Source organism: Dermacentor albipictus, chromosome 2 (assembly GCF_038994185.2).
Source record: "Dermacentor albipictus isolate Rhodes 1998 colony chromosome 2, USDA_Dalb.pri_finalv2, whole genome shotgun sequence".
Taxonomy (NCBI): domain Eukaryota; kingdom Metazoa; phylum Arthropoda; class Arachnida; order Ixodida; family Ixodidae; genus Dermacentor; species Dermacentor albipictus.
In genome coordinates this window covers 196,877,536-196,889,919 of record NC_091822.1, presented here as the reverse complement: position 1 = coordinate 196,889,919, position 12,384 = coordinate 196,877,536, and the positions used below count along the sequence as shown (strand labels likewise).

General features: G+C 42.5%; 1 protein-coding gene across 7 annotated transcripts in view; it reads left to right on the top strand.

Moving 5' to 3' along the window:
- The window catches only part of LOC135898567 (cytospin-A-like), a 138,893-nt gene extending 126,846 nt beyond the window's left edge, over nt 1-12,047 (top strand). For all 7 annotated transcript variants that reach the window (XM_065427594.1, XM_065427592.1, XM_065427598.1 and 4 more), the window contains exon 18: nt 5,773-12,047. In XM_065427594.1, the coding sequence (XP_065283666.1) occupies nt 5,773-5,862 (90 nt within the window). In that variant the 3' untranslated portion in view covers nt 5,863-12,047. The remainder of the gene's footprint in view (nt 1-5,772) is intronic.
- The last annotated feature ends 337 nt before the right edge of the window (nt 12,048-12,384 follow it).

Here is a 12,384-nt window from a genome sequence, read left to right as displayed (position 1 = left end):
GCATGGCACGTATCTATGCAGGCTAGTTTGGCTAGTTCCATTTCCTTCCCTGAATAAAAAGATTCCGGCAGAACCCATCTCACGATAATTGTCGATGGTACAGTGAAACCTCGTTAAACTGTAGTTGGCCAGAGCTCGGGAAAAGTACGTACGAAACGGTAGTACCGTTTTACCGAAATAGCATGAGATCGCTCACTTACCTGTCGAAAACGGAACCCAGAGAGAGTGCAATGTAAGGGGAAAAAAACATTCAGTATTTATTCAGTTCGCATGACAAAAGTGTTATTTTCGTTTTGATACTGCTGCGGCCTAGCACGACGACAGCGGCCTCAAACTTACTGAAGCTGCGTGCAAGCTTTTCAGCCAGCCGCCTCTTCTCGGCAAACGCTCGCATGGCAGATTCCCCATTGGCATTACGTACAGTTGTTGACCGTTTATTCGGACCTCACGGAGACTGCGGAAATGTCTGAATAAACAGGTGTCCGAAAAAGCAGATTAAGAAAGAAAAAAAAAGAAAGAAATCCTTTATTTCCACGCGCTTATTCGGGCTCGGCAGCAGGATTGAAGAAATCGTGAATGCGCCGCCACACGCTGTTCTGTTTACGCGCAATCAAATAAGCCTGAATCTCGGAGCGGGTCGTACGGTCACTATAGGCGGCCAAAAGCACAGTCACTGCTTGTACTAGCTCCGCATGCGACGGTAGTGTAGCACATGGTGCGTCATCTTCCGACTCGGAGTCATTGTCCGGCGGTGCAGCAGAAACCTGACGAACGAGCTCGCTGTCATCGAGTTCTGTGCATATCAGTACAGCATGTCAGCACCTGTAAAACTGTCAAATGAGACGGTGTCCGAAATCGCAATGCAACCATTGTGCAGGTCCCCGCAGAACATTTTCGGCGTCAGTAGGGAGCACATCGGAAGGTGACAAATCCTAGCCCTCCCGGTACCTGCCTGCCGGCATGCCCCAGCGCAGTCTGTGCAGGCACTGCCGGCGCCATTAGACACTTGATGCGATAACCGCAGCCTCGACACAGCACACAAAGCAAACGCCACCACGCCGTCACGCCGACACCAGTCGCACAAACGAGAAACGTAGCTACTCGCAGCGTTGTGCACGAAGAAACAAACAAATCAGCTGCTGGATTGTCTTGACGTGGCTTACTAAGCTGAGACCAGAACTGCTGTAGCAACTCTATCGAACCAGGCAGAAACGATGATGATAAACGGGAATTTCCAGCAGTGCCACTTCGTGGGGCAGCAAGGAGGTTCCGTTCAAAACAAAAATGTCACTCAGCTAGTCGAACCATGTACCAGTCAGTCAGTGCATGGTGCTCTCGATTGAGTTGGCTCAAGGAGTGTCCGAAAAATCGGACGAGAGGTTGCAAGGTGTCCGAACTTTCGGCAGTTGTTATACATTATGGTCTATGCGGAGAATGGCGGTGCCGCGAAGCAGACTGAATAATCAAGCATGTCCGAATTTTTGGAGTCCGGAAAATCAGTCCGCGACTGTATTCTCCGTGTACGCACGCAGTAGTGCTGCAGAAGTGGGGGCGCCGTTTTCATTGCCAGGTGCCGGAGTTTGGAATAATTTTCGTTTGGAATAGAGTTATCGTGCCCCTGTTCTCGTTGCGATAATTGCATTCGTGAGGCTGACGTAACGCACAGCTTATGCCACTGTCAGGTCTGAATCGCCCGCGCTGTCGCTTTCTGTGTCGTCCTCATCACTGTTGCTAGTCGACACTTCGGCAACAACAGAGGTAGCGATGGCAAAAAGTCGAACCTCGTAGCCGACATGTCTTCACGGTCGCAGCAGCGCTGCCGAGCAACTTTTTCGCATTCCAAATGCCACGCACCGTAATCAACAGCAGATCCCTGTCGCGTGCCAGCGCCAACTTCTTCGTGTCACATTCGATAGCATGGACGATGTTTAATTTTTCTTCTATGCTGAGCACCCGGCGTCTTTTTTATCCGAGCTTCAGCATGACGTGAGTCCTCACTTGCATGATGCCATAACGCTCTCTGGCATGGTGTTGAAATATGTTGATGTTGATGTGGCTTCACACGCAAACGCACAGGGCGCTTGAAGGCCATTTTTCTGATCTCTAAGGCTTGTTGTTCTGCCGGGCTGCTCGATGAAGATGATGCACCGCCGTGCTTGTGCGATGAAAAGTTGAAACACTACGTTTTAACCAATGCGTACACAAAAAGCTGGTATGGTTTATGTGGATACAAAACACATTATGTTCAATGGCTGCTGAGTCTGGGATTTGACTTTACTACTTTTAAAATGAAACTACTGTTTAAGCGGGTACGGTTTAACGAGGTTTTACTGTAATGTGATTAGCAATCAAACAATGTAGCAACACACCATATGGCAGAATTCCCGTTTATTTAAAATCTGTACTCATTCTGAGGCTTCCATTGCTTCGGCTATATGCGACATGCATTGTCTCTAGTTAACGGCCCACTGTACAATGGCACTCGCTTGCCAAAATCACCCATGAGCATGACGCCATGATGATGACTATATAACAACGATACAGTGACACTGGAATGATGAAGAAGGAATGACCACTGCATGACACTGACAGGATGACGATTCTGAAATGATGACGATGGTAAAACGATGACAGTATGATGACGACGGCATGATAACGACAGTGACAACCGGATCATGAAGCTAGAATGACGACGATGGTATAAGCCTAATGGTATGACAACAGATGCATGACATGACTGTCTGACTACGCAGTGACGATGATGGCATAATCACGATTCAACGACTACAGTAACATTATGACAGCATAACGAAACAAGATGACGTCAGTGAAATGAAGGCCATATGATGACAGCATGATGGCCATGTGAAGAAGTTTCTGAAGGGATGACAATGGTAAAATCACAGTATGATAGCGATGAGGCATGACAACAGTGGTATGACGACGCCCATGTGATGACAGTGGTGTGATGGTGGTGGCATGACAAGAGTCAGATCTGACAATGGATAGACTGATGTAAGGACTACGACAGCATGACGACAACTGTATGACAACGACATAATGACACATGGAAAGACAGTAGGATGATGATTAGTGTATGATGACGATGGGATTGAAGACTGTATCATGAAAACTGTTTGACGAAGATGGTATGATGGTGGCATGATGGCAGCATGTTGGCGGCATGAGGAGAGTCGGATGACAAAGCTGGAGTGACGACGATTCAATGACCACGACTGCATCACGCCGATGGTATTACAACGAATGCATGGCAACTGCATGACGAAGATGGCATGATGAGGGTTGAACGACAAAGCTGAAACGATGATGATTCAACGACCACGATGGCATCATGACCATCAGTGCATGCAGTAAAAGCTTGTTAATTCAAACCGCAAGGGGAAGCCACCTCAATTCGAATTAACGAAAGTTCGAACTAACGAATGTGAAGAAGAACAACAGAAAACTGCGATTGGGAAGCAGTAGGGCATGTCAACAATTTTTTTTTTAATTTGGTGATTGCGGTTTGCCTTTTTTTCTTGAAGGTGACAGATAGCACATTTTGCTCTAACAAGCGAATCTGGTGGAAGGCCTCTTCTTTGCCTTCTTCGTAACTGAAGAAGAGACAGGTAGCATTCTATTTGACCATGACTTCCACAGCAGAGGGCTGCACTGGTGCTTCGTCCTCCTCTTCGTCACTGGCACTGACAGGTTCTGAGCTTCTTACCTGAGAAATTGTCTTCATCTGTGAGTGCACCACATACTACTGCACTTGATGTCCACATCAATGCAGTCCGCAAAGCAGACGCCTTCCAAAACTTCTGCCATGGGCGGTGATGCCATGTTTGAGTGCAGATGACTCGTTAGCTTGCGTTGCTTCCATGCTGAAGCTGCAGTGGCGATTGCAATTTGCTTTCGTAACCGCTGTCATTTGCTCCCAAGCACACACAACCATGTGTAGCGCACTTAGGAGCATCACTCGGTAGTTGTTGCATAAAATAACTTGTTCCAACATGTGGGGCCGATAAAAGGATTTAAAAATTTTGACGATACCCTGGTCCATGGGCTGCAGCGCCGTTACTGTGTTTGCTGGAAGGAAGACCAGCCCAATGGCCTTTGTCTCAACCTTGACCTTATGAGCCAAACAGTTTTCTACAAGAAGCAGGACTTTGCAGCCACAGTTTTCGAACTTCTTGTCGATCTTCATTAGCCACCGTGCGAACAATTCCCTCGCCATCCAGGCCTTTCTGTTGGCTGCGTAGTCCGCTGGGAGGGACCGGATGTTCTTGAAGCAATGAAAACTTCTTGATTTGCCAGTCACGAACGGTGGCAACTTTTCAGTCCCAATCATATTCACTGCAACCATCACAGTTATTCTTTCTTTACTTTTTTCCCCTCCCATGCACTTGTCGGCTTTATACGTAATGGTTTTGGTGGGCAGCAATTTGAAAAATAAGGCAGTTTCATCTGCAATAAATGTGCCCTGCGGAGAATACTTACGTATGTAGCCTTGAAGCACCACAGAGCCCCAAACTTCACACGTTTCTATGTTCATGGCCTTCATTTCTCCCAACATAGCATGTAAAACAAGGTTGTAACACTCGCGAAAATGGTGCAGCCATCCATCTGAAGCAGTGAAGTCATTGTAGCCCAGCTGCAGAGTGAAATCCAATGCCTTCTCCAGTATGAGGGGCTGCTCAGTGGTATGTCCTGCACATACGTTTCCTTAATCCAAATGAGAAGTGTTTCTCGAGGTTGCGATACTTTGCGGGCCGCAACCTCTTTCTTTCGCTGGCAACTTCTGCCTCTAAATTGCCTTCAATAGCCCTCTTATTTTTTGTGTAAATGGATAGCATGTTTTTTGGTATTGCTTGCTGCTTTGTGATTTCTTGCTTCAAGAAAAGTACAGCGTCCACTTCCTGCAGTCTTGCAGTCCATTTTTCTCTTGGGAGTGTTTTGGCATGGTATTTGGGAGTGCTTTGGCACGGCGGGCGGGCGGGCTGAAAACGCCTGAAGTAGGAAAAGAGTGCTAATCACATTAAAAATGCGCTGTAAGCACATTGACATGCGCGAGCCACACTGCAGTCGCGCATTTGTGTGGCAGGGATTTTCAGGGTTAGTGGTAAAGACCATTCCATTCCACAACGCAACGTGCAGCATTAGTCGGCAAAGAATAGGTCAAATTTTGTTCATTTGACACGCCCTTGGAGTAGCAAATCAGTAAGTTCTCACTTTTCAGTCTCAAAAACTGTCAGAGACGTGGAAATCTTGGATAAGGTTCAGATGATGTATTTTATATTTCAAATTATGAATATGTCAAACTATTTTGCAATCCGATTCAAGTTCGATATATCCGGGATCGACTGTACTGCTTTCTGGATTAAGATACCATAACATTCAAACCGACAGACTCAGAAGGTTGTAACAGGCAACCGAAGTACTTAGAAGTGACTTGGGGAAAGCGAACTTAGCCCCACTTGTTATATAGGCAGCCCTTGGTATAACGAACACAGACATCACAAATTATCAGATATAACAAAGTAAGTCTGAAATGTCTCTTGCTTATAAATCAACATGCAACAAATATGTGCTTGTAACGAATACTGGATATAACGAAGGTATTCTTGCGTAGAATGCAACTTCATTACAATGTGTTTCAACTCTGTAAGCAGAACTGGTCACTCCATTTCCCTATTAAATTTTTGAAAGTGCATTCATTGCTATCGTGCACACTGCACTGTGCCAACTCGAGGGTGCTTAATGTTCTTCCAGAATGTCAATGAACTTATCTGCCTGGAGCGCCCGGACTGGCAGTCAATCATGGCTTATGTGACGTCCATCTACAAACACTTTGAGACCTGAGAGACTGGAAAGGATCACAGCCGTTGTAGTACTTCTGCCAAAGGATTGCACACACACATTGACAGTGGACACTTGGTCCAATTTTTAGTGGTGTTAAACTGTGCTCTTGTTTGCTGCTTCTCCAGTACAAGTTTACATTTGCATGTCAGTGTTTTGGCAAAGAGACGTGCAAACTGCTGCCATGTTCAGAGTTCGGTGTCACAGCATTTCTTGAGCTCTTTTGTATCGTGGTGTCGATTCTGACGGATAGCCCAGTAAGTTCTCTCCAAGACCAATGTTGAGAATGTGTGTGGCAATTTTTAATGTTGTTCTCAGAATCGCTCAAATTGTCCGTTTTGATAAAAACGCCAAAGAAAGCATTTTGGCTGTTTATTTTATTCTCAGGATTAGTGCCAGTGCTGTAAGGACATGTATGCCCAATTTTATTTCGTAAGCATTGTAGAATGTGATCTATATTCATTTAATGCCCAATTGCAGTTACAACTTGAAAGTGCAAAGGGACTCTACCTATTTTGCTGTTTCGTTGGCAGGGAGCTTTCATTGTTGTTCTTTTCAAAGTATTTTGTTCCATTTAATTTTTCCTGACCATGAGAGAGTGGCTGCATGATACATAGCTGGTGCGGCTCACGTCCAGTATTCACTGCCCTTGTGGGTAGGACATAAGAGCAGCTGTTGTTTCATGTAATTCATACCACATAATTTTTAACTTGCATTTTGTGTATGTTTGCCTCACTGGCATGAAGTTTACAACTCGTGTGTGTGTGTGCATGTCGGTCAGAAATGCTGCTTTTCTGCCCTCAGACTTTATTTTTGTTTGTGTTATGCATTGCTTGCATAGGCATGCAGCCTGCATCATTGTCACATGCTTCATCTATTTATGAGACCATCCTTATTATTATTGATAATTCTGCTGCTTAAAAAATTATAAATGTTGGTGTCACATGTACTGCTATACCTTGAATGTCGCTACTGCAATGCTGGTGTGATGCTGATGTCATTGACATTACTTGCGATCTATGATATATTCAAGTGTCGGTAAGGCTGATTTGTTTGGTTATTGTTGTAAAATCAGTGAACTTATTCAATGCAAGTCTGTAAAAGGCAGTTCTATATCTTATGCAACTGCTGAAACCCCATTTTTTCATTTTTTCTTCTCTTTTTCCTAACGTCGCGACTCTATCTTTATTTTGAGGAAAAATAGTTATTGATAGTTTTCTAGTCTTGCAGTGTTTACTTTGTTTACTATTGGTCATTGCTTTCTTTGTTTATTCATTATTCAAAGACCTGTGAATTTTGGTGAGGCACTTTGTTGTGAAAATGTCAAAAAGGAGAAGATGAAAAGCTGCTCAAGGCCACCATGAGAAGCACCTTCATGGTAGTGCACTGCTTATTTCAGTGCATGATGGTGTTTTTATTGCTTTACACGCTGCACAACATTGGCAGCAGTCCATTGAAGATGAGCTTAAGATTAACTTTTTTTGCTTAAATACACATGTGTAAACAAACGTAAAAATACCTGTGTCCATGCAGCAGTGCAAGAGGAATGTTTTGATCGCAGAAAGAAGGGAATAGTCGCAAACTGTTGATTTCTTGGCCATATTAAACTGTAAGCACCTAACACAGCTATCACTATGGTTAGGGAGCTTGTGAAACAGTTCTATTTAGTAGCTCCTTAGTTCCAACAACTGTTTTTGTTTCAAAATTTTTTCATACATACGGAAGCATGAAAATTATTTGTAAAGACATCCGAGAAATGATTCCCTGGTTAAGTTCTTTCGTTTACTATCATGTCTACAATGTCGTAGAGGTGAAAAGATCAGCTGTCGGCTACACCGCTGTTTTTTAGTGTAGCTTGATAAATCTCCGGTTTATCATAAAGTGTGTGTCGTGCTGTAGTTGGCAAAGAACAGTTCAGGGGCTTCATTGATCACATTCCGAAGTTAATGTGGTATTTTATATAGTTTGTCATCAGCGGCACAAGATTGTCAGCTCACCACTGTGCGAACGCTAACTCGTGGCTTCTTAAGCCCTTTGCCACAGTAGCAGGACAGATTAATTGAACATGACATTTAGCAGCTGTGCGTACATGCACCATGGGTCCATTTTGAAAAATATCTGGGAAATCATAAACGCTCCTGTGAACCAGATCAGATTTTGGAAGATTACGTAGCTCTTGAGGAAGATTTCAGATGCAAGCAACAATGTGGACATTATATTTTTGATTTCGTTGACTCACAAGAGTAAGTTCGTTGATCACAGGCACAGTTAACTAATAGAGAAATGCAGATGATAATGTAACAGTAGTGAATTCCCATTTTCTGTTAGTTTTTATGGAAGAACGTTTAGTGAATGTAAAAATTTTGCTATAAAGAGTCATAATCGTTCTTGTAACTTGTTTTCAATGGATTGAAACCTTCAAATTGAAGCTGGTGCATGCATAATTAGGCTTTGTAATAGCACATGTTCCCCTTGGTGCACTATTTCCAGTGCGTAATCTAAATGAGGTGTGTTCAGAAAACTGTGGCTGCTGCTGGCATTCATTAATAAAACAAGCGATACCGCACATGTCATCGCCATAAAGAAATGTAGCCATTTCCATGCTCCCCTTTTTAGAATGAGATGTAACAATCATTTTTCGCTTTGCTGCATTGAAATTGCATTGGATTACATTCTGGGAGGTGATATATTGGAATAATGCTTTAAATGGTGCCAAACCAGTGTTTCTTTGGCGTTTCTCAGAATTGGCAAACATTTTACTGGCAGGCACTTCACCATGCATTTAGGATAAAACTGAAAAGCTCAGTTATATCTTCAACCCAGTACACTTTGACTGGCGAAGCTTATAGTTAAACAAGTATCAGAGGAGTGTTCTGCTGTGCTGTCTTGAACTGAAGTGGTCACATTCAGATGTACTTTTGCTTGTGTTGACACTCTTTTGAGGCCCATTGTCACAGGGCTGTTATGTTATGGTCTAGTCATGTGTGGAAATTTTTGTGTATACATCTCTCACCATATGCATAGTCAACAGAACCATTATTTTCTTTTTGAATGCTGCCAACTCATCAGGGTGTCCCTTATGAAGACAGGTGCACATTTTTTACAGCACCCCTTCCCCTTCAAAAAAAAAAAAGAAAAAAAAGGCGAGCATTTCTTATTGTGTGTTGTTGGGATGCTATGGCAGTGTTACCAGCTCCTCCAAAGCATCAACTTTCACTATCAGCCCTTCAGGAAGAGTTGGTAATAGCAAGGTGCCTGGTATGCAGGTAGTGCTTCCAATGTCCTTTCTGTACTATTATATTGTTTGTGGCAGAGCCTGAGTTCATTTTTATAACTGTGTTTTGCTACAGAGAGTGTTGTGGGACTACGTGAGTGTGTTGTTCAAACAAGAGTGCTTATCAAATGGCAAATGCCTTGACTGTAGCAGTAGTTTGAGTGCTCTGGCTGCCTTAGTAAGCAGTTACAGCCAGCATTCAAGTCTCCGAGAAGATTAAGAGCCATTCTACACAGATCTAGCATGTCTGCACAACCCACACACACAGTAACCTTTCTTTTTTCTGTATCTGTATGTCAAAAAAAAAAAAAGCTGCATGTCCAGGAAGTTGTGGTTACCTGCCAGCATTACTGCTGCCATCATAAAATTTGCTGCTTTTTCCAAGCAGTTTTTTTGTGAGAGTTGAAAACAGTTCAGGCAGTACAGATAGTGGCATTATTGTAGTTCTAAAGAATTTTTGAAAGTGCATGAGTAGAAGCTGTGCTTAGCTTCTTGACGTTCACCTCACAGCTTGTTTTCGTGTACAAAGAGGGAAATTGAAGCATCTTATAAAGGAAAGAACAGAGATGCAGAAATATATGGTACTTAGTGTGAAGTTTGATGGGCTCTTAATCAAGCCTCTTAGTGGGAACAGGAGTAATTGTCCTGCCTTATGTGCGTTTTGACTGATTTCTACAACTATCTTTTAGGAAAAGTATTTACCTCATACCTCGAGAGTGCACAGTCCATGTGCCATTGTTCTCGTTCCTTTCCGTATATACATATATTTTTTTACTGCAGTTAAAGTGTTTCAATTCATGTTTATGCTGCCTAGATGGCTATTGTGGTGGGGTGTTTTCTTTCATTTCATTTTCTTATGTATAAGGTTTGGTGCAACTTGTGATCTAGTCACCTAAGGGACTACGAAACAATTTTTTTTTTGTAATCATTGAAGCTCTTTTATAATAGAAAATTTTATATTAAAGGGCAACTCTGGCATTTTTAATGATATTAGGATATTGTCATCTTCAAATGGCATTGACAGTCCTGTCATCAGCAGGGCGGTTCAATTTGCTTAGAAATTCATCAGTAATCTTAAATAGGCAATAAATGAGATACTGAGACCGAAACGGGTAGGTGCTTTGCGGGATGTCACAATGAGTCACTGATGTCATATCCTACACTACCATAATATAAACATGCAGAATGCATGCTAAACGCACAGTACATGTGACGCTAATGCCAAAGAAGCAAAACTCTTGATGTTTTCTGGCTACACAGGGAGCTTTTACAGAATTTCCGAACTAGACAGTGGCGATTAAAGCGACGATTTCAGCTATAGTGGCAGTGTTGTCTCTGATGTCACAAACACAAGGTGGCCAGTAGAAAGTCATCCAATTGCAACCAATCTTTAAAATTCAATAAAATTCTGAGATCAGTGGACATAAAAAAATCACCGGAGTTGCCCTTTAAGGGGACACAAGCATTGGGGCCTTCTATCTAAGATTCTCTAATAGGTGTGACATTACTGACAAATAATTGACCATTTCTTGTTGCAATTAATGTTTCACTTTTGAGTATAGTTAAATCGGTCATAAAGCCAACCTTTGAGCTTATGTCCTAATGATTTTCTCCTGCTTCGTAAAACTAAATGTGCCAGGTCTAATGGCGACATGAAAAATTAGGTGTATCCTCAAATTGCTGCACAGGATTACGAATCCTCAGCAGCCTCACACCTATTATGCCTTATGCCTGATAAGCATTGAACATGATCGGGATGGACTTATATGTCCCCATGTCAACTGTATTTACATTGGAAAATGGTTATCTTGCAAGGCACCTTACTGCATGCCAAGTCGTAACAAATGCCTGGGAGGATTGCCGAGCCTGTAATCGGGGTAAGCTTTGGTGTACAAGTGGGTTTTGCCTGCATAAACGCAGGATATAGTTGTACCAATGATACCAGGTGAGCTGTATGACATTCATCATGGACCACAGGTATTTTCACAGTTCCAAGTGTTTGCTTGTTGTGTTCATTGGAACCAATTGGCCATCTATGCCTGCTGATGTCAGTTCATTAGTCCAACCAATATCAGGCTACTTGGACTTGGCAATGTTAGACAGCCTGTGATAACTGTGCACCTGTAGGCAAAAGTATATGGATCATAGACTCGTGCAAAATAGAGCTATTTGCATTTCAGACGCACAAGCTGAAATTGATCAAGTGCGCTGGAAAGTTTACAATGCCCAGTTCTGACAATTCTTAGTTTCAAGTTAAATTCATAAACAGGGAAGAAAATCACCTTTATTGCGCAATTGCTGGTCTGATAGTTTTGCTTAGTGGAGTATGATCCCTGTTTCCATCAGCCATTTCAATACAATTTACTAATGCAAACCACATACTTGTCCTTACCACACATGTAAATTCTGTTTCTGAGTGCTCAAGTTAACAGTATTCTTTTTCATTTTGTCTGAAGCAAACTTCGGAATATTCACAATTCTGAAGTTTTGCTGGTGACGCTATTATGACATGGCTTCAACTGTACAGTTGTTTGTAAAAAATTGCACACCTATTTTCACCATTAGTATTAGCAAATGCAGTTCTTTATTTCTTATCTGTGCTTCCTACACTTTGATTGTTCTACAAGCTGTTCGGCTTGATTTATGGTGGCCACTTTTGTCAAACTTGGCATAGCAGCTAAGACTGGATAGGACATGATCTCAGTGCAACTTCTACAGTTATACTAGAAGACATGAACAAGCTTTAAACATGCACTCAGATTTCACTTGTGTCAAAAATAACCATGCTTTGGACATGGTTGAGCAGCTTTTCGGGTAGATGAACATATAAAGTGAGCTTCACGGTTTGGTTCATTTTCTGGAATCTGCAAAAGGATAGACAGTTGGGCGAGTTGGTACGGTAACATGATCTTGGCTTGTAGCGCGAAGTGAACACGGACACAGAAAGGAGCAGACAGGACGAGCGCTCGTCCTGTCTGCTCCTTTCTATGTCCATGTTCACTTCACGCTACAAGCCAAGATCATGTTTCTGGAATCTGGACATTTGTAGAAAGAGTGCACTGTTGCTAATCTTAGAAAAAAAAAAAGCTGTTTAGGGCAGTTTAACTATAACTTGGATAACAAGAAATAAATTAATGTAACCAATAATATGCCTTTAGGATATGTCTGGATGACCAGTGGCTCTTCAAGACACATATACCAGTAATTTAAAGGCACGAAAACTGTGTAGAGGATTGATGTAATTTTTTTTT